Below are 22,435 nucleotides of genomic sequence, written 5' to 3' on the forward strand. Positions count from 1 at the left end.
TCCTCCTTCACTTTCCTTTTTCGATGAGCAATTACCTAAAGCAAGGATATTCGCATTCATGTGATTATACGGCCAGATATGCCCTCTTACGATAAACAGCGAAAAACTCTGGAGCGACGTGTAAGAATCACCTCAGTACCATGTTGACGCGCAGATGCTGACTCTATAGGTCTGGGCAGGGCCTGGGAGTCTGCATTTCTAACAAGCTTCCCCGGGTGCTGCTAGTCCACGTCGCGAGTGGCGAGGCTATGCATCAGCTCGGCCTGATACAAATACAATGCGAGGCACTTAATTTTGACTCTTTTGGTAGCCACATTAAAAAACATGAACAGAAACGCGTGTGATTAATTTTAACAATATGTTTCATTTAAGTCCAAAATTTATCATTTCAACACCTAATCAAATACTTTAAACGTGAAATATTATAAATTGTTTTATTTAAAGTATGCTCTACCCCGAATGCGGGCTTGAACTCACAACCGCCCAGAGTCCCATGCTCTACTGACTGAGCCAGCCAGGTGCCCCAATTCTTTTTTTTTTTTTTTTTTTTTTAATATGGTCTTTGAAATCCAATGTGTATTTTACACTGACAAGGCATCTTAGTTCTGACTAGACATAGTTCAGATTTTCCTTAGCCACCTGTGACTAGTGACTGCTGTTACTGGAGAGCGCAAGTCTAGATGGTGTATGGTTGCCCACTGCAGAAATTAGAAAGTGTTATGGGGCTCCTAGATGGCTCAGTCGGTTAAGCGTCCAACTTCGGCTCAGGCCATGGGCCATGATCTCATGGTTCATGAGTTCAAGCCCTGGGTCCCAGCCCTGGGTCCGGCTCTGTGCTGACAGCTCAGAGCCTGGAGCCTGCTTCGGAGTCTGTGTCTCCCTCTCTTTCTCTCTGTCCCTCTTCTGCTCATGCTCTCTCTCTCTCTCTCTCTCTTTCTCTCTCTCTCTCTCTCTCAAAAGTAAACATTAAAAAAAGAATTTTTTTTTAAATCTGTTAAAGATCAAAGGGTTGCATGTGCTCAAACCCTCTGCTGCTCTGTGAGATGGGCCTCAGAACAACTTTAGAGCTTCTCTGCCCAATATGCAGAAATAGTAAAAATAGCCAACACTTTTTGCAGGGTTATTTTGTGCCAGGTGTTGTATTGAGTTCTTTGTGTGTATTTAATCCTTACAGCAACCCTTGGAGGTAATTACTATTATCTCTATTTTGTAGATAACGGAATCGAAGGCCCAGAAGGTTAAAACATTAGCCTGAAGTCATACAGCTAGTAAGTAGGAGAACCAGGATTCAAATTCAGGTCAGTTTTGACTTATAAATCCTGTCGGCCCTTGCAGTATATAATTTTTATTTTCCAGTTTATGGCAGATGAAGTGTTCAGATTTCAAACAGAGAGGGTTCCCTCATACAAGTTCAATTTGTCCGTCAGTTGCAGTGAAATATTTTGGTAGTTTTACGACTCTCCATTTTTTTTTAAGTAAGCTCTAGCTCAACATGGGGCTTGAACTTAGGACCCCAAGATCAAGAGTTGCATGCTCTACCGACTGGGCCATCTCCTATATTATAAATAGTAATAAAAGATATAACTTCCCCCAATAGTATATCCGGGCAGTAATGGCTCTTGATTCATTTGTGTGCCTCTCTGAAGAAAGGGGGTGGGAAAGCTTAAAAATTCTTAGAATGTTTCACTGTGGAATCACCGTGTTTGTTGGTTTTGTTTGTGGTTAAGTCTTTTTGTTGTTTTTATTCTTAAAAATGAATGTATTCTTGCTCCTGTGACCTTCACATTGAATATTTCAAAGACAACATTATGATTTTTCTAGGCCCACCAAACAGTACTACGCTGAACTAAGGAGATTTATGATTAGAAAAGCAAAATGACACATACTAAAATATGATCTTTTGCTAAATATTTATTTCTATTTTTATATGTTGTAAGAAATATACATCTTGTGAATTATTTTCTCTTTATGTTGGATTTATTAGTACATATTTAGTCAAAATTACAGTTATTTTGCTTCTGAAGCAAGAAATGGTTTCTTAAAGATCCTATGGTGGATTGGAAAATTAAAGAAGCATTTACAAACAGCGATAATGTTAGTTAAAAGGAAGATTGTTTCAATCAATTGGAGAAGGGAGAGTGTGGTAGAGGTTTAGAAAGGATCCATCCATCAATCGCTTATCTCCCTCAGTACCCACCACCTGCATTGTCCCAGTGTCACATGATTGAGCTAGCATAAAGGGGAAAAGGTCTTTCATCACATCACACCATTGCCACAATCAGAAGAGGCTGTCGCTTTAATATGGTCATCATATCCCCCATTCTCTTCAACTGATGCTTGAATCTTGTTTGTGAAGCCACTGTAAATGTGTATCCAGCCTCTGTATAAATCCTTCCAGTGATAGGAACCATGCAACTTCATGAGTTTTCCTGTTTTAAATTAGATATCTAAAATGTGAAAGTAGAAAGTTCTTATAACACATGTTATTAACTTGAAAAACTTTTCAGGGTTTAGCCAGGTGGGAGTCCTATGACAGCCCGTTGTGTTCCCCTCTGGTCAGTTGTATGCAGCTAGTGCAGTTGTGTGCAGCAAAACACCTGTGTGCTAATTGTTTCTGCAGTGTCCTTAGGTTATACAGATTCCCAGAGCCTGTTGTCCAAATGCAGAGAAGTCCTCTAATTATTACAACCACCCGTTTACCTCCTTCTTTAAAAACCAGAGCTGGTTTTATCTAGTTAGGACTACCACATTCTGCACAACCTGAAAAGTAATGACATTTGAACAAAACCTCCAACTAGTTACTTTGATTATGCTGACCATATATATTTTTTAATTTTTTAATGTTTGAGAGAGAGACAGAGACAGAGTATAAGTGGGTGAGGGCAGAGAGAGAACACAGAGGACACAGAATCCAAAGCATGGTTCCAGGCTCCGAGCTGTCAGCACGAGCCTGATGCAGAGCTTGAACCCAAGAACTGTGAGATCATGACCTGACCCAAAGTTGGGTGTTTAACCGACTGAACCATTCAGGCGCCCCTGGTGATGCTAACCATATTTATTAACCAAATATTTGGGCATGTGGTCTGACATATTTCTTTATCTGATATGTGGATATATATGCAAATTCCCACAGAAGAGTAAGAACATTGTTAAAACTTATTTTTTTTTTAAAGAAGGCATTTTTCTGGAGTCACTTTTTTTTTTAATGTTTATTTTTGAGAGAGAAAGAGAAAGCGTGAGCGAGGGAGGGGCAGAGAGCGAGGGGGGCAGGGGATCTGAAGCAGGCTCTGTGCTGACAGCAGACAACCCAATGCACGGCTCGAACTCAAAAACTGTGAGATCAAGACCTGAGCTGAAGTTGGACACTTAACCGACTGAGCCACCCAGGCGCCCCTGTTAAAACTTAATATTAAGTCACCTCTTCAATATAACTAAAGAGTTACCCATTACAATCGAGCCAGCTAGTATGATAATGCTGTGTACCAGTCCTGGCATGATGATGAATATATGGGGCCATATTTTAGAGTAGACTTCACGTTTTTTCTGTAGTTTAGCTGCTTGACAGTCAGTATATCCTTGATATTCTTAAAAAGCAGGTGGGTTAGAAATATTATAACTGAATCCTGACCCCAAGTGGCCGCAATGTTGCAAAGTTGGTGTTAGAGACTAGTAGAAATTTGAGCACATATGAGTTCGGACTTTCAGGAATTACATTTTCCATAGAGTAACAGATGGATTGGATGAGGGAAGAAGTGAAGCCACTAGGCAGTGGCCCAAGGCATTGAGATGTTAGCACATCCCTTGTGGTAACACCCAACAAAACCAAAAGTAAACGGGTGAGCCGGGACGTCATAAAGGAAAAGGAAACCTTATGGTCAATAACTTAATACAGAGGAAGGAATTATGATAGAGTCCAAAATATCCTTGATGACTTAAGATTGGTACCACAAAATCTTGTTTTGGGGAAAGCTGACTTCGGTTTTATGCCTGTTGAATTTGAAGAAGATCTGAAACTCTCAGAACACTGGGTTTGAAAGTGTAGAGGTTTTATTTACAGTTATTTACAATTATTAAAGATGAGCTCCTTGAGGGTTTAGTGTTGCAGAAGAGCAAATGGAGTTCATGTTGCTGTTATAACTAAGATGAAATCATTTGAAATTTTTTCCCATTGATTTTTTAGAAATCCCTTTAAAGATCAGTATTTTTCTTTTAATTTGTTTTAATGTTTATTTATTTATGACAGAGAGAGAGCGAGAGAGCACATGAGTGAGTGGGGGGTCGGGGGGGGGGATCGGGAGGGAGACAAAATCTGAAGCAGGCTCCAGGCTCTGAGCTTGAACTCAGAAACTGTGAGATCACGACCTGAGCTGAGGTCGGACGCTTAACCAACTGCACCACCCAGGCACCCCAAGATCAGTATTTCTTAATTGCTTTTTTTGAAGTGTTATATTCAAGTGTTTCTTCTTTGCACCAAAAATTATTTAAAATAGGTATCTTTTTTTCAAGATTTTATTTTTAAGTAATCTCTACACCCAGCATGGGACTCAAACTCACAGTCTTGAGATCAAGACTTAATCTTGATCTCTGACTTAATTTTTGTTTCTCCAGATTTTTTAATAGGTTTATTGTGCAACCATTATAAAAATTTAAAGTATTAAAAACATAATTCTCATTTTGTGGACTTATGCCAAATATGTTTAAAATTTGACATACCTTGGTTAAACGTCCTGGTTTCCACTTGAGTCATGATCTCACAGCTCATGGGTTTGAGCCCTCCTGCGAGCTCTGTGCTGACAGTGCAGAGCCTGCTTCGGATTCTCTCTCTCTCTGTCTCTCTGCCCTTCCCCCCACTCGCGCTCTTTCAAAATAAATAAGCTTATAAAAATAAAATAAAATCTGACGTACCTGGAAAAATATAAAATCTTTATGCTTATAGGGCATATCAGCCTATGTTTTTAAACAGATTTACTTTCATTTAAGAGTTTTCTGTAGCACTTTTTCACAAAGTTTACTGTAGAACATATTTTGAAGTTATATGACACCCATTCTTGGAAATGGCATGATAAGTATTATATTCTTTATTTTATATTTTTATTTTATAAAATATCGATTTTATTTTCTGTGTGCACATATCTTTACATTCAGTAAACATTTAATAGTGGACTAAGTGTTGCATTTAGTCTAGACCAGTGCCTAAGAAACTATACCACCCATTATACCATTTTCTTAGTTTAAGAACTCAGTATTCCTTCTTGTGGTCTGCAAAACAAATAAATAGCATTTCCTCAATTTTCTTCTGACCAGTTTTCTAAAAACACTTTTTTTCCTTCACTATGTAACTTTGAGGGTCTTTTTGTTCCCACGTGGTTTTTTATTGGACCAACTAAGTCTGGAAGAACCAATTAGGATGATCTGATTAAAAATATTGGCATTGCTTTAGGGGAAACTAGGAATACAAGCAAGTAGTTATCTCCCAGGGTCTTTGAAATTGGGGTACATGCAGTGTGAGGTCCATGTGACTTGATCTGGGAAACATGTCCTGTTTTAAGATGCAGTGGGCAGGGGCGCTGGCTGGCTCAGCTGGAGGACCATGCGACTCTTGATCTCCAGGTTATGAGTTCAAGCCCCACTTTAGGTGTAGAGGTTACTAAAATCAGTAAATAAACTTAAAAAGAAAAAAGTTACCATGGGCAGGGGAAACAGTGGCTTCCAAAATTACAACAGGAGATGCTTTGAAATCAAAGTGTTGTTACATAATTGTTCCGCTCCTCAAAAGGGAAATACTAGTAGCTCCCAACTGAGTAGAAGCAGTGATTTCTTTCTTTCTTTAATAATAATAGATATTGATTCTCCCAAGCTATCGCTGGGAAAACCTACTAGTTAGTAAGCAAATAAAGCAAGGTTTTGTTTGTCAGTACGTAACAAAATCTGGAAGCATAGAACAGATGGGGTAGATTAAATGTTACTGGGAGTGATTTCAGAGAAGGAGTAGGACTTGAGTTTCATTCAGTTCGCAGAATCTGTAGAGTAAGTTCAGCACAGTCTCCGAGAACAAGCAATGCCTGGAAGCCCTGAGACAAGGGTGACCAGATGGCATGGAGTCACTGACTAGCTCAGAAAGAGAGTGTGTGTTAGAGAAATGGGGAAGTAAAGTAGATTAGGGACAGTGAGTATGCATTTTAGGCAGCCTTGAAAGCTAGGCAGAAAAGGTTTCTTTAACATCGTACATACACACACCTGCAACCAAAGGGTTAGAACTGAATTAACATCAGACCTCGCTCAGCCTATTTTTTCTATACTTTATTGATACATGCTACATATATAGATTTTTTTTTTGAAGTTTATTTATTTATTTTGTGAGAGAGAGAGAGAGAGAGCGAGCGAGCAGTGGCAAGAGAGCATGCGAGCCTGGGAGGAAGACAGAAGTTTCTAAGCAGGCTCCGTGTTGTCAGCAGAGAGCCTCACTCAGGGCTGAATCCCAGGAACTGTAAAATCATGACCTGAGCCGAAAGGAGGACTTGTCACTTAACCAACTGAGCTACCCAGGTGCCCCGCTACATACACAGTTTCTATGTCTTGAATGTGTGTTCATGTCTGTTAGCTCCAGCATTTGATTATCACATTCTAAAAAGCAGCAACCATTGCCAAACTACTCAGTAAAGACCCTTTCTATGGATCCATTAGATCCACTAAGACTCAACATACAGGGTTGGCTTCATGGTTTGGGACCTATGCAGTTACACTGGACTTTGCTGTCAGAAGGAACCTGTGCTTGGTTCAATTCTCTGCTATCACTGTCTTGAAATTTTAATAATTTCTAGAGAAGGTTCCCTGCTCTTTCATTTTGCAATGAGCCCTGCAAATTATACAGCCAGTTCTAACAAGTACTTAATAATTATCAGTCAGTCCTGAACTAAAGGATATAGGATTCTAGTTTTAAGTGACATATCTAAGGTTAGCAGCTCAATAGAAAAACCATTAACTGTAATGGTCAAGAGAAATGACTTTGGAGTGGGTAGTACCTGGTCTGGCCCAGCCCTGGCCCAGCTGGTGCTATGACACCCTAGGTATGTACCTTCACTTCTGGAAGACTCCTTTTTCTCATCCATAAATTAAATGCAATAATAGTACTTTCACCAGAAAGTATATTCAAGAATGTTCTTAACAGGATAGTTTGTTAAAGGCCCAAACTGGAAACAATCAAATGTCTGTCTGGAGTGGAATGGAGAAATAGTAATTTATTCATACAATAGAATATAGTATAACAAGGATGATGAATGAACTACAACTATAGGAAACAACATGGATGATGCTCACAAACGTAATATCGAGAGAAAAACCAGACATGAAGGAGTATGATTTCACTTCTAGAGAGTCAAAAACAGACAAAAGTAATCTGTGCTATTGAAACTTGGGATGTTGAGTATCCTTAGGGGAAGGTGGTGACTAGAAGGGGAACAAGGGAGCTTCTGGAGTTCTAGTAATGTTATGTTTTCTTGCTGTGACATGGCCATATTCACTTTGTAAAATTCAGTAAGCTCTTCATTTAGGATCTGTGAACTTTGCTGTGTATATTTTATACTTCTATAAAATTTACATTAAGAAATAGTCTTGGGGCACTTGCATGGCTCAGTCAGTTGTGCATCTGACTCTTGATTTTGGCTCCGATCATAATCCCAGGGTCACCGGATTGAGCCCTGTGTCAGACTCCACCCTGAGCATGGAGCCTGCTTAGGATTCTCTCTCTCCTTCCCTCGGTCCCTCTCCTTCGCTCATAAGCACTCTCTCTCTCTAAAGTAAAATAAAATAAAGAAATAGTCTTGCCATACAATTACAATTGGCCCCTGAACAAGACTGGGGTTAGGAGAACCAACCCTCCGAGCAGCTGAAAATCCACGTGTAAGTTTTGACTCCCAAAAACTTAACTACTAATAGCCTACTGTTGACTGAAAGCCTTACTGATAACAATCAACTCATATTTTGTATGTTATATATATATATATATATATATATATATATATATGTATATATATTATATTCTGTATTCTTATAATAAAGTAAGCTACAGAAAAGAAAATGTTATTAAAGTCATAAAGAAGAGAAAAAATATTTACAGGACTATATTGTAAAAAAAAAATACACATGTAAGTGGACCTGTGCAGTTAACTCATTTGAGAGTCAACTATGTTATGAAAATTAAACAGTTGTGGAATCCTTAGAGATGCTTCCATAAGTTCACAGAATATAGGTTTAAAACTTCCATTAAGTGGTTTATAAACTGATACAGAAGAATCAGGGATACGGTTTTAAGACTTTGACAGCCCTTTAAATACCACCTTTGGTAATTAAAATTGAGCTCTGTGGCCCTTGTAAAAAATTTTTTTAACTGCGTCTAATAATTTTTACTGAATAGCAAAGTAAAATCAAGCACCTCACCTTTGTGTGAAAGGTTGAACTACATTCTTAGTAAGACATGTACCCAGAGATTGTTACATATTCTCTTATTTAATCACTTTCAGGAATTATTATCTAAATTGTTTGTTTGAAAACTACATTTATCCTTTGCCAGCATTATTTTTCTTTTTTTTTTTTAATGTTTGTTTGTTTATTTACTTATTTATTTTGAGAGGGAGAGAGAAAGAAAGAGGCAGAGAGAGAATCCCCAGCAGGCTGCGCTATCAGCACAGAGCCCAACACAGAGCTTGATCTCACAAACCATGAGATTGTGACCTGAGCTGACATCTAGAGTTGGATGCTTTAACCAACTGAGCCACCCTGGCACTCCAGCCAGCATTATTTTTCAATTTTTGCTTTCATTTAGTCTGGGAGATACTTCATTTCATATTTATGTATAAATATATATGGTTTTTTTTTTTTTAGGGGACTATGAAAGGCTTATATTTTCAAAAGAGTTCTACAAATGAAGAAATAACATTTGTATTTCAAGAAAGGGTAAGAAAAAATGGTTTGATTATTCTCTATATGTAATAGAATCAGTTTTAAATGACCTGTTATTATTTTAAGTGGAACGAAGTGAGATAAAATTACTTTAATGAAATTTACAAAGTGCTTTAATCTTAGGTGAAAATGATGGTCCATATTATGGTATAAATATATTTTTTTAAAGAGTTGCAAAGGAGTTTTTAGTTCCTCAGGGTGGTGGTATAACATATAATTAGGAAAACAGAGTAATCTTGATAGTCTTATATGTTGCAGAATTAACCCAGCATATTCAGAATCCCACAGTAAAGTGAGTATTCAGATTGTAGCCATATTTCAGAAAATATTTCTCTCATGTTGTAAAATGAAAGGGCGGGGGGGGGGGGAAGCATTGTTTTCCACACTAATTTCTGGGGTTTGCAAATTTAATTCGCTAAACTTTAAATTGTCTCTCATTTTTGACCAAGAACAGGTAGTAGAATTTTCATGTGTTGGTGATTGAAAGGTTTGTGGCAAGCCAGAATCATTCCACTGTCAACTTAGGGCCCAAAACTAAGTGCTATATTTATTTCATGGTAGTAATAAGAATTTCTAGATCATGAACACAATCCAGTTTTTCTGTTATCTTTCATTAACTCCAAAATTAAAGTTAAGTCAGGAGTCTAAATCTCAAACAGCTGGGTTTCTGCCATTAAATCAGGATGAAGCTCTCAGAGGTTTGATTGGCTCTTGGAAAGAATCATGTACAGGTTCATATAGTCATTAGTAAAATCCACATATTCATTGATATTATTGAATATCTTCATAATATCACCAAATACTATCAAATCTGAAACTTACAAAGAGACACTCCCAGAGTATCATGTCCATGTCAGATAAAACACTGATCTCTTTGATAGGTTATAGGAGGGGCTACACAAGTAGATATTCCTACCCAGCTTTTGATCTAATTTGGGGGAATATCAGGAGTTGAGGGAAGTATTTTAATTATTGGTGCCAGGATATGGTTATTTGGCAGAAGTGATAATATATTTAATAAATAATATAATAGGTGGATGATATTGAGTGCCTGAGTGTGAACGATTCTTTGCCGTTAAAGGTATATCTAGCTGTGGAATAGGGGGGTAATTAAATGCCTTTAAGTTTGTGCTTTGACCCCAAAATCCCATGTGGCATGCTGAAATGTCCAAGACAGATATAAATAAGGTAAGTTAAATAAGATACACAAGTGACAGTAAACAACTTCATTTATAGCATTAAGAAAATTCCAAAATCAGTGAAGGCTATTTGTCATGTGTATAAGGATATCCCTGTACGTGCAAAGATTTGATGCTTTGAGATTATTTAGATTCAAAAAAAGTATGGTATTTGCTCTACTTTGTTACCCTAAAAATTTACTGCCTACACATATACCCATGTTGGTATCCATTCATTTTCAAAATAACTACCCTACAGCTTTTTAAACATTTTATCCCCAAATTCCCTTTCTACTTTTTGCATTCTATATTATTCGATAATTGCTTATGGCTTTTTCAATTAAATTAGCTATAAGATTTGGAGTGGGGTGTGTTTAGTTTTGTTCAATTATGTATGGCAGTTTTCACAACATAAAGGCATGTTCTCAAAAGAATATTATCATTTGGTTCTAGGAAAATCTTCCTGTTACAGAGGATAACTATGTGAAACTTCAGGTTAAAGCTTGTGCTCTGAGCCAGATAAATACAAAGGTACGATGCTTTTATTTTGACCAAAAGTCAAATGAGAGTGTCCTGGTATATTTAGTGTACAAATAAATCATGATAACTGACTTCTGAGTGCCAAGAAATTAACATCCTTAGAACACTAAAACAGGGAAGATATATAATGTGAATTTGTGTGTTTTTATATTATCTAACTATATTATTATTGTATTATATTATTATTATATTAGTATCTAACTATATTATTCTATATTATTATCTAATAACTATATTATTATCCTACATTTTATATTATTATATGAAATATTTTATAAACTACATTGTGAAGGCTGAGAATTTATAATTACTATAGCCTATTAATCAAGGAAGAAATTATTTTTATAAATATACTAAAAATAAAACTAGGAATCTCATCGGTGATTTATTAACTATTCTGTAGATATTTCTAGTTAATGTCTTTAGATAGAGTTCACATTCTTCTTGTCATTTTTCTTTGTCTTTCCCTCTTGCTCATACATACATATCCCACCCTCATACAACCCCACAGTAGTCTTCCATTATTGACACGAAGTACTTGAAAAGTCTTCAAATAGTAAATAAAGTGTGGTTAAATGTGCCATGATAAAGCAGGTCCATTTACTCAGTTTTGTAAAGATTAATACTGTAGTTTTATTGGACCCTTAACTAACTGGATTATAATGCCATCATAATCTCTAGAAATCTAAAAGTTTTCTGCGATTAAGTCACATTTAGGAAAATTACAGAGCAAAGTCATAGGTTTCCATTGGGCAACATGAGCATGACTTGAGAAGTGAATTAGTAAGATGCCTTGAAATCCTTTCACCAGAAGTGCTGGTACTCCTTCCAAGGTGTGCTTTTTATTTTTTTTTAAGTTTATATATTTATTTTGAGAGCAAGAGAGAGAGAGTGCAGGTAGGGAAGGAGCAGAGAGAGAGAGTCCCAAGCAGGCTCTGTACTGTCAGCACAGCCTGACACAGGGCTCAAACCCTCAAACTGTGAGATCATGACCTGAGCCAAGATCAAGAGTTGGACTCTTAACTAACTGAGCCACCCAGGTACCCCCCAAGGTGTTCTTTTTAAAACTATGAAAAATTCATTGAAATCCCAGTCTAGGAAAATTATCTAGCAGAAAGAAATGGTCCATTAGAGTAAAATCAGTTTAATGAAATATTGTCCAACTATTAACCTTTACGGAATGGTTATGGAACCTGTGGTAATGCAAGAAAATACTTGTGGCGAGTAAAGGACACAGGAGGTAGTTGTTACGTCCATAATGAAGATGTAACATGGCCACATGAAATAAAATGTCCACACAAAAGAAATACTATAGAACATCCAGTATTTCCAGGAGAATGTCATAGGAAAATCTTAGGAAAAGCATAAAGTTGCACACTGAACAAAAGACTTTTCTGGCAATTAGGTATATACCAGAAATCCAAAAAATTTTTAAATGAAGGGTGCCTAGGTGGCTCGGTCAATTCTTGATCTCAGCTCAGGTCTTTATCTCAGGGTCATGAGTTCAAGTGCCGCAATGGGCTCCACGCAAAGCATGAAGCCTACTTTAAAAAAATAAAAACAAAGAAATATGCAAGAGAATTATATCAATTTATTTTTCTTGCTGTTCCTAAAATCCTATGATCTCTTTAAATCTGTCTAGCATCTCTCATATTATTATAACATTATAAGTGCCAGGAACTTAAACTACAGGTTTATGTACACTCTGCCACTTTAAAAGTCAAGTACTTAATTTGTTCAGAATCTAACAAAATACTAACCTCTTGAAAAAGAATTTATCCTTGGGGCACCTGGGTGGCTCAGTCAGTTGAGCATCTGACTTCGGCTCAGGTCATGATCTCACAGCCCGTGAGTTCAAGCCCCGTGTCGGGCTCTGTGCTGACAGCTCGGAGCCTGGAACCTGCTTTGGATTCTGTGTCTCCCTCTCTCTCTGCCCCTAACCCACTCACATTCTGTCTCTGTCTCTCTCAAAAATAAATAAATATTAAAATAAATAAATAAATAAAATAAAAAAGAATTTATCCTTTAAAAAAAGAAACTCAAATCTGAAATTATATGGCAGTTGCCCTTCTGTATATCCATCACTTTTCCCATCTGCCCCTTACCTAGGACTTGTGAGAAGCTCATATGATTTCTAAGGACGTGGGAACAGAGAACCTTCTGTTCTCATTGCCTACATCCCCTCTATTCAAAAAGGCCCTCTCCAAATTCCCTTCGCCCCACCAGAATGAAGTGACTGATGAAAAGTATTTAGTCAACCAAGAAGAGTTTGGGCCATAATTTTTGTTGGCAACATAAAAATGCTAAACAAAGAGTGTTAATGGTGATTTGAATAACACACATACCTAAATTCTCCATATCAACTAATTTCTCAGCAAACTCTTTGTTTTCCTACTGTAGAGAGAAACTTATTCTGTGAAGTTACTTGTTTTGTCTTAACTCCAAAAATTAAATCCTATTTGTTTTTTCTGTGGTTTGATTTTTGCTCTTGCGTTCCTCATATATGAGAAAAGGCCAGGATTTATTCTTAACAGTAAACAGTCTTTGTCATGATTTAGCTTCTAGCAGAAATGAAGATGGAGAAAGAGTTCTTTCCTGTTGGGAGAGAAATTGCTGGAATTGTGTTAGATGGTAAGTTTACAGATATAAATATCTATTTATTTTCTAAGATGAAAGAATTAAATGGTAGCTAATTGGTTTACCAGTACAGAAAATTACATATACTTCCTCAAATGTGAAATTTAATTATACAGAAATGTTTCCCTTTTTTAGTTAAAAAGAAAAATGGAACTTAATTGGTGTTTTATAATTGAAGAGCTTATTAGAGTTTAGTAAATATTTAGGGATTATGTGTTTAAATCCATGAGTAATCATATGGAATAGAATGATCAACATTGTTCTTTTTATGATATTTACAAACCATAAATTGCCTGTGTAAGTGGGCTTTGGGCCAAATTTATAATAGAAACTGTATTCACATTCAATTTGTTATGTTTGCCTAAAATTGAGCATTTAAAAGTTAAGCAGTTTGCTCATGCAAAAATGGGTTCTTGGGAGAAATAACCAGTAAGATTTTATGGTCGCCTTAAATTTAAAAAAAAATTGTTTCTAAGTTTTATTTAATAAATAATGAGTAAGTAGTGGTCTTAACATGCAAGACAGTAAGCCTAAGTATTTGAGATCGTTGTTTTTAATGTTTATTTATTTTGAGAGAAAGGGAGAGTACACATGCACATGTATACACGTGCAGGCAGGAGAGAAGCAGAGAGAGAGGGAGAGAGAGAATCCCAAGCTGGCTCCACACGGTCAGCACAGAGCCTGACGCAGGACTTGATCCCACAAGCCGTGAGATCATGACCTGAGCCGAATCAAGAGTTAGATACTTAACCAACTGAGCCACCCAGATGCCCTGAGATAATTTGTTTCTAAATAGATCTATGTTTCATATTCATTGCTAATTGGTAGTTCATGATCAGTCAATATGTTTGCTCTTTCTGCATATGTGAATGAATGAATGAATGAGTATATAATGTGGGTTCGACTATTTGAGTTTTACCTGTGATTTTAATCTATAATATATTTGACTCTTCCTCAATGTTTTCTTCAGATATAGCTAAAATACAATTTCTTCTTTCTTCTGCTCAGAATGTAGGAAAGTAAAAGTAAAAATTTTAACAGCTAGAACATGATGAGTCATTTAATTCATTCATTTATTCATCTGACATTTAGTAAGCATTTGCTAAGCGCTTGGGATATTAAATAAGACAAAGTCCCCTGCTGTCAAAGAATTTACTATCTAGGGGAAAGACAGATACATACATATGAGCAGATTATTATGAAAGCTCAGAAGAGAGATACCCAACCCTGCCAGAAGAAACAGGAAAGGCTTCTTGGGTAAGTTAACCAGACAGCAAGGAGGAGAATCATTCTCAACACAGAGGATATCATGAACGAAGACAGAAGCAAGTAGTCATGTGATGCATTGTAAGACTCTGTAGAGTTTGGTATTGCTAGAGCAAAAGCAAAGTTCTGGGCAGGAGTCGGAGGCAACATACTTGGCAGCAGAGAAACATTGTGTTAAAATTCTCCTTTAAAAACAGCAGAATTAAAGATAACAAAATATTTTAATGATATGAACACTGATTCCTTCCCCCCAAAATATGAAGCAGGAAGGTAGACAAGGGCTAGAGCCATAATGAGCTTCATATGTCAGATTGGGTTTTAGGGAGATTATTGTTGTGGCCATATGAAGGGTACTTTTGAGGCTGTAGGCAAGAGGACTGGTTGAGGCATAGACTAACAGGCAACAGATGACAAAGTCCATAAACTAGACTGGACAGTGGTGGCAGAGGTATGTGTTCACGAAATACTGAAGAAATAAAGTCAGCAGGACTGAATAATTAACTGCAACAGGGAAATAAAAACAGGTTTAAGAGCCAGGAGTGATTTACCCGATTCTGGTTAAGGTATGAATTGGTGCCACTAATTGAGAAGAGAATAGGATCTGATTTAGAGAAAGATGGTAAGGAGTGTGTCGGAAGCCAATTGAAAAAGATCAGAGTGATCCCAGGAAGACTGCACAGCAGCAGAAGGGAAAGGGAAAGGAAAGGGAAGGGAAAGGAAAGTACAGTGCATCAGAAGCCGCAAATACTAAGGGATGTTGGTGCAGGAGGGATCCAAAGAAAGAGCAAACTGTGAAAAGAGGACTTAAAAGTAGGAATATCAAACTTAGGGTATCTCGTGGAGCACCAACAGATGATTTCTGGAACTATCTTGCTGCTGTCCAGCCACAGAGGCCACTTCCAGATTTCCAGCTTCCGTCTTCCTTCCTTGAACTATCTCAGTTTCGGTGTCTGGTAACGAGGACTAATAATGCCTACCTCGTGGGCTGAATGCCTACTACAAGTAGGCATTCAATGATGTTTGGGGTTTCCTCTCCTGTCTTCTTGTAACTATTTGAACAAAAATATTCTAAAGAATTGACTGAGAGGCACCTGGGTGGCTCATTCAGTTAAGTGTCCAACTCTTGGTTTCAGCTCAGGTCATGATCTCACAGTTTGTGGGATCGAGCCCCACATTGAGCTGTGTGCTGACAGTGCAGAGCCTGCTTGGGATTCCTCTCTCTCCCTCCTTCTCTGCCCCTCCTCCATTCGTGAGCTCACACATGTGCTCTGTCTCCCCGCCCCTCTCAAATTAATAAATTAAAAAAATAATAATAAAAGAGGAGGCCAAGGTTGTTGTCCTTTAAAAAAAAAAAAAAAAAAAAAAAACAGAAGAATTAACTGTAGAGGCTTTTTCTCTACATGTGCAGAGAAAATGTAACTATCATTTCTGTGTAGTTCCAAGAAATCTCTTGGCACCAGTGTGAATTTATTTCTATTGTAATCCCAAATCAAAGTAATTTTATGCATGACTCTTACCAGAATCTGCCATTGTATGTCTGAGGTTCTGCAACTAAAATAATGATAGAAGATTGGGCCAGCCACAGGAGGGGTGGAAAGCAGTATAATCCTCATAAGAGTTGTGGAGTCAATTATTTTCCTTCATCCTTAGCTAAAGAGAGAGACATCCTTCTCTGTGGTGTCAACAGCCACATGACCCAGATTTTATGGAGAATTATGTGGAGAATCCAGATTTGAAGTACTCTGTTCTACAGTATTTATAGACCATCAAAGTGCCCTAGAAGTTCTTGGCCTTTCCTCGGAGTCAGTGACTTTTTTTTAATATAAACCCATGGATTTGTTTCAATAGCTAAGTAATTGAGTAGTATTTAATAACCTCACAATACGAATTGTTAATTTTCTCCCCTCTTTAGTTGGAAACAAGGTATCATTCTTTCAACCAGATGATGAAGTCGTTGGTAAGTTACAATTTATAGCCCTATTTCAAGTCCAATCTATTTTACTGTCATCTCTTCTTTTTCTGAGACAGTTATTAATGTTTATTGTATCCCCTGCTTTGTATGGAAGAATACATATATCCTGACTTTTTGGAATTTGCTTGCAGATATCCATCAATGAAGAAAATTGGGAATTCACTCTCAATAACAGAATATTTAAAACTTTCTTTTTTTTTTAATTTAATTTAATTTTTTAGTGTACATCCAAGTTAGTTAGCATGTAGTGCAATAATGACTTCAGGAGTAGATTCCTTACCCTCTAGTTCCATTCACGTTAATACTTTCTAATATTTGACTATTGAACAATATTGTAGATGGAAAGATGACCATAGTTGATACTGTGGTTGGTACCGTCCTTTCTTGACAGGACCCCAGCCTGTGGCTAGACTGCAGACTCTGAGAAATGCAGTCACAGGTCACCTGTTTGAAGACTGCTGTCTGCCAGGCCATATGGAGGCCCTGCTCTCCATATCCAGCTTGCATTTCGCAGAGATGCTCCCTCTCTACTCTTGTAAAACCAAAATTTTACTGGAAACACTTAGTTTATTGGCTATTTTAGAAATCCAGAGTGAATACTATTTTGCAAATATATATATTTATACTATTCTATCCTAACAGTCACACAAACATATAAAATATGACTTTAATAGTCTCAAAAATTAACCCTTTCTCTATGGAAAAAGATTCATAGGAAGATATTCACCTAAACTGAGAAAATATTTTACTTTATGGCTTGCTTGAAGTTGTTGAAAACAGATTTGTAGAGAGGTTTTCATCAGCTTTTTCTGGTATTGCCTTTGACTCCTATGTTTCTTGGACTATTTATTTCTGTCTTTCATATCTTTATTTGTCCAAGAAGTCAATGACAGTGTGTTACTCAAGATTCTTTTTATAAGAGACCAAAAATAAAATCAAACTAGGGTAGAGGAAATGAGATTTTACTGGAAGTGTACTAGGGTGTCTTAAAGAACCAAACTGTGGGAAGGTAGCTATTCACCAGGGACAATTTTAATGAGGAACCAGATGCCCCCAAGACTCTGACTTGGCTCTGTACATTGGCCACTGCCTTTACCATCACTCCAAGGTGAAAGAAGAGGGAGTAAAAGATAGTACAGGTGATGAGCATGCGTGACAGAAAATGAACAATCCACTTCCCTTCCATACTTCTGAGGTCTCTCCCTTCCCCACACTAGTAATGACTGGAATCTTCCTCAAAATTCCATTGAACAAAATTTAGACTAATACCAGCAACTCATTAGTAGCGAATTCATTTTGAGATTGTTTCCCTGAAGTTTCGCCTGTTAATTTCCAGGAATTCTGCCACTAGATTCTGAAGACCCCGGGCTTTGTGAAGTTGTTAGAGTGCACGAGCATTACTTGGGTACGTGCCAGTCTTTTGCAGCCCATGTAAGTCTTAACGTCTTTGATGCGTGGTGTTTAGTAACATTGTGTTGTATTTGCATCTACCTTGAGTAATAAATAACTGTTGGCTGGTCACATGAACACTGCTAGCTTATATTAATATCAGTAAAATTCATATTCAGACCAAACAATATATAGACCTTTAAGTTTTACTTACACTACCATGGACAGAGATTTGAAAAGTGGTTTCTTTCTTGACTCTGAAATTATATCCCTGATCAGAATCTTTTTTTTATTGAAGTATAGTTGGCATACAATGTCATGTTAGTTTCAGGTGAAGAATTTTTGTTTTTTTAACTTCTTATTCTTGGTTGTCAATTGAACTTAAAAATATACAAAAATCTAAGGGCTCCTGGGTGGCTCAGTCAGTAGAGCATGTGACTCTTTATCTTAGGGTTGTGAGTTCAAGCCCCATGATGGGGGTAGAATGTACTTTAAAAAAATTAATTTCAGGGGTGCCTGGGTGGCTCAGTTAAGCACCCGACTTCAGCTCAGGTCATGATCTCACAGTTTGTGTGTTCGAGCCCCGTGTTGGGTTCTGTGCTGACAGCTCGGAGCCTGGAGCCTGCTTTGGATTCTGTGTCTCCCTCTCTCTCTGCCCTTTCCCTGCTCATGCTCTCGCTCTCTCTCTCTCTCTCTCTCTCAAAAATAAATAAACATTAAAAACATTTTTTTTTAATTAATTTCAAAAGGCATTTTTCTGGAAATCTGGGGCCTATGCTTATTTATATGTGTATTAAACCTAGATAATGGAGCCAAGTATGTGTCTTCCTTTGAATGATACAGCTCACTTTCAGATACCATGCCATGAAAGTCTTTGATCCATAGCTATTTTGATGCTATGCAATTTGAAAATTGAGGACCATCACTAGCTTTTTTACAAGTAACTGTACTATTTTTGATCCCAGAATGTCGTTGGGCCTTATTTCAGCTATCCTTTTGAGAACCTTGTAACTGTGGAATCAACTAAAACCTTTCATTTGGATTCCCAGGCTTGAGTTTTGACTAAGTTCCCTAAATTAAATTGGTATAGAAAGTTAAGTATTGAAGAAACGAACAAAATAAGGCCCATTCTTTTAGCTGTTGCTGAACACTGGAGAATTATAAAATGGACCAGAAGGAGCAAAGCAAATTGGAACATTAGTTTCCTAGCTATAAAGCTTAAACCAAGACAAGCAACCCACACAAAAGACCTTTTATTTTCCTACAAATCAGGAATATTATAGTCCAGAAATCCGTTAACATCTATAAAGAATACAATTCCAGATATTCCTTAAGAAAGAAAATACAGTAAAATGTTTCTTTGAAAGAGGAACTTTCAGAATGGCCACTTACTGTGACAGCTTGTCTTTGGGCAAGACACTGGACACATTCACCAAACTAGATACCGTCTAAGCCCTGTTGCAGCTCCAACAAAAGAGGAAATAATTTCAGTACAGTCCCTGAAGATTTGGTGGAGGAAATATTCAGTGTAGCACAACTCTTTTAGTTTCTACTAATTCTTTAGTGATTTTTTTAAATGAAAGTTCAGCACCCAGTCACCTTCAAATAAGTCTGTTCTGTCACCACACCAAAGAATTAGGTTCCAAACAGCGTCCCCAAAATGCCTTATTAATCATTTTACAGAATATTAAAGTTAAGAAGCTGAGTAATTCTTCCAGCTCTTTTGTGCTTTCAGTTCTTAAGACATTTATGTCAAAGAATAATTTTTTTCATTCAAAATTTGGTACACATTTTCTGCACTATTTTATTAGACCTAAGATAGAATTGAAATTGTAATTCTTGGGTTTGATATGCTGTTGTTATGGTCCTTACATGGCTCTTTTATTTATATTTTCAGTGTCTATAACATAATAAACACTTGTGGATCATCACCTAACACAAAAGCAAGAACCTCAACATTAAACCACATGTAACCATGGAATGTTACACCCTTTGCTATCTAAGTGTAGTTTGATTACTGTTAGCATTTTTTAAACGACTACGTGTTTGATTTCTTAATGAAAATACAGGTAGCCCTAATTCTTATAATGGGAGACATTGCCCAGAAACAAAAATAAACTTCATGTATCTTGAGCATGCACTGTGCGAGTAGATGTACTTTAGAGTCAGGCATTCACATTTATTAGCTATATGGCCTCAGACAAATTAATTACCCTGAACCGCATTTTATAATCAAGAAAATTGGGAGAATAGGTACCTTTAAGAGTTTGGTAAAGAATAAAGTACCATGTGTGATACCATCTGGTGCTCTATTTTAATGCCTTGCCTGTCTGAACATTTTCAGCGTGTATGCGTAGGTACTCACTTGCCCACTAGATGGCACAGCGTGTATGCGTAGGTACTCACTTGCCCACTAGATGGCACCATTTGGTAAATGCAATGCTCACTGTCCTGTACTGTACCATCTCAACTTTTGAGGAAAAATATTTGAAAGAGCTAGTAAAGACTAGGGAAGTGTAATAAAGTTGACCTTAGGCGCCCACATTTGGGGGCATCTGGGTAGCTCAGTCGGTTGAGCGTCTGACTCTTGATCTCGGCTCAGGTCATGATCCCAGGGTTGTGGGATCGAGCCTTATGTCAAGCTACACACTGAGCATGGAGCCTGCTTGGGATTCTCTCTCTTTCTCCCTGCACCCCTCCTCCGCCTGCGCTCTCTCACTCTCTCTCCATAAATAAATAAATTTTTTTAAAAAAATCACATTTGGTGTACAGCATAAGAGCCTAATGATTAAATGTATTAAGGAACAGCTTAATGATCAGATCATATAGAGGTCTTTAAACTATATTAGGAGTTTGCATTTTGCTTCAAGTGTGTTGTTAAGCCATTGATGAATTTTAAACAGATCAATGTTAGCATGTTATTTATGTTTTTAAAAGATCATTCTGATACTTCTGTTTTCCAAAGCCACCATGAAAGAGATTGAAAAGAAGTTATAAAGTTGAAAATAATATTTATAACACATAAACAAGTGAATGATTCATCTAGAATATATTTTTAAATTCCTATAAATTAGGGGCGCCTGGGTGTCTCGGTAGGTGAAACATCCAACTCTTGATTTCAGCCCAAGTCATGATCCCAGGGTTATGGGATCAAGCCCTGTGTCAGGCTCCACACTGAGCATGAGGCCTGCTTGAGGTTTTCTCTTTCTCTCCCTCTACCCCTTTCACACATGTGCTCTCTCTATAATAGATAGATAGATAGATAGATAGATAGATAGATAGATAGATATTAAATAAATTCCTATAAATCAATAAGAAAAGACAAAAATAACAGAAAAATTGATAAAACACTTGAACAATTACTTCACAAAAGGAATTCCAGATGGCCCAGAAACACAGAAAGGTGCTCAGTGTTAGCAGTAGTGAGGGAAAAGCAAGTTGAAGTCACATTAAGAAACCATTACACAGCCACATGATCGGTAAGAATGTATACTAATACGAGGGGTTGATAGAGATGTTCACAGTAATAGGAGTTCTGTTTACACAGCTGTGGGAAAATAAATTCATACAGCCACTTCGCCAGTATGCAGTAAAGTTGAAGGCAGTATACCTGTAACCTGGGATTTCCGTTCCCAAGTAATAGCCTAGAGAAAACCCACGCAACAGCATAACACCATCTTTTATATGAGAGCATGCTCAGCAGCATTGTTTATAACTGCCAACAACTGAGAACGACACAAATGCCCCAAACCGGAAAGTGGGTCACCAAATGAACGTGTTTTCATGTAGTGGAATGCCATAAAACACCCTAAGAATGAAAGCACTGCAGCCACGTTTACACAAAGGGGCATGTCTTAAAAACAATGCTGAGGGGAAAAGCAAGATAGAAAAGAATGCATATGCTATGATTCCATTTAGATAAAGTTCAGAAACAGGCAAAACTAAATGACACTGTTTAGGAATGCATACTTGGGTCATAAACTAGGAAGGTGAATAAGAAATGAAGTTAGAATGGTGGCAGCGTCTGGCCAGAGAGACCAGGCTAAGGCTGTTGGGGTGTGGGCTGTTAGGGTGGTGATTACTTGTATATTTGCTCTGTATTTATTCATCCATCTGTACTTATGTTTCATGTACTTTATTGCATATGGTTTTTTTAATGTGTAATTCTTTTTTTTTTTTTTCATGTTTATTTATGTTGAGAGAGAGAGAGAGAGAGGGCATACCTGAGCAGGGGAGGGACAGAGAGAAGGAGAGAGAGAGAGAATCCCAAGCATGATCCGTGCTATCAGTGCAGAGCCCGACATGGGGCTCAAACTCACGAACCATTAGATCGTGACCTGAGCCTAAATCAAGAGTCAGATGCTTAACCGGACTGAGCCAGCCAGGCGCCCCTGCATGGGTTTTATTTCAGAATATAATGTTTAAAAAATGCACACACATACCAGCTCCTATGCTGAGGGTGCACTATGTATGGGTGAGAATGGAACTAGAGAAA

The 22,435-nt window shown here is 37.4% G+C and overlaps 1 protein-coding gene across 1 annotated transcript in view; it reads left to right on the forward strand.

The window, feature by feature from the left end:
* Positions 1-22,435, forward strand: part of CRYZL1 (crystallin zeta like 1) — a 33,686-nt gene that overhangs the window by 504 nt on the left and 10,747 nt on the right. Inside the window, exons 2-7 of the mRNA XM_042955623.1 lie at positions 1,214-1,298; positions 8,881-8,952; positions 10,590-10,667; positions 13,235-13,307; positions 16,492-16,536; positions 17,888-17,956. Of these exons, the coding sequence (XP_042811557.1) occupies positions 8,887-8,952; positions 10,590-10,667; positions 13,235-13,307; positions 16,492-16,536; positions 17,888-17,956 (331 nt within the window). The 5' untranslated portion in view covers positions 1,214-1,298; positions 8,881-8,886. The remainder of the gene's footprint in view (positions 1-1,213; positions 1,299-8,880; positions 8,953-10,589; positions 10,668-13,234; positions 13,308-16,491; positions 16,537-17,887; positions 17,957-22,435) is intronic.

The sequence above is a fragment of the Panthera leo genome, chromosome C2 (genome assembly GCF_018350215.1).
Source record: "Panthera leo isolate Ple1 chromosome C2, P.leo_Ple1_pat1.1, whole genome shotgun sequence".
In the NCBI taxonomy this organism is placed as follows: domain Eukaryota; kingdom Metazoa; phylum Chordata; class Mammalia; order Carnivora; family Felidae; genus Panthera; species Panthera leo.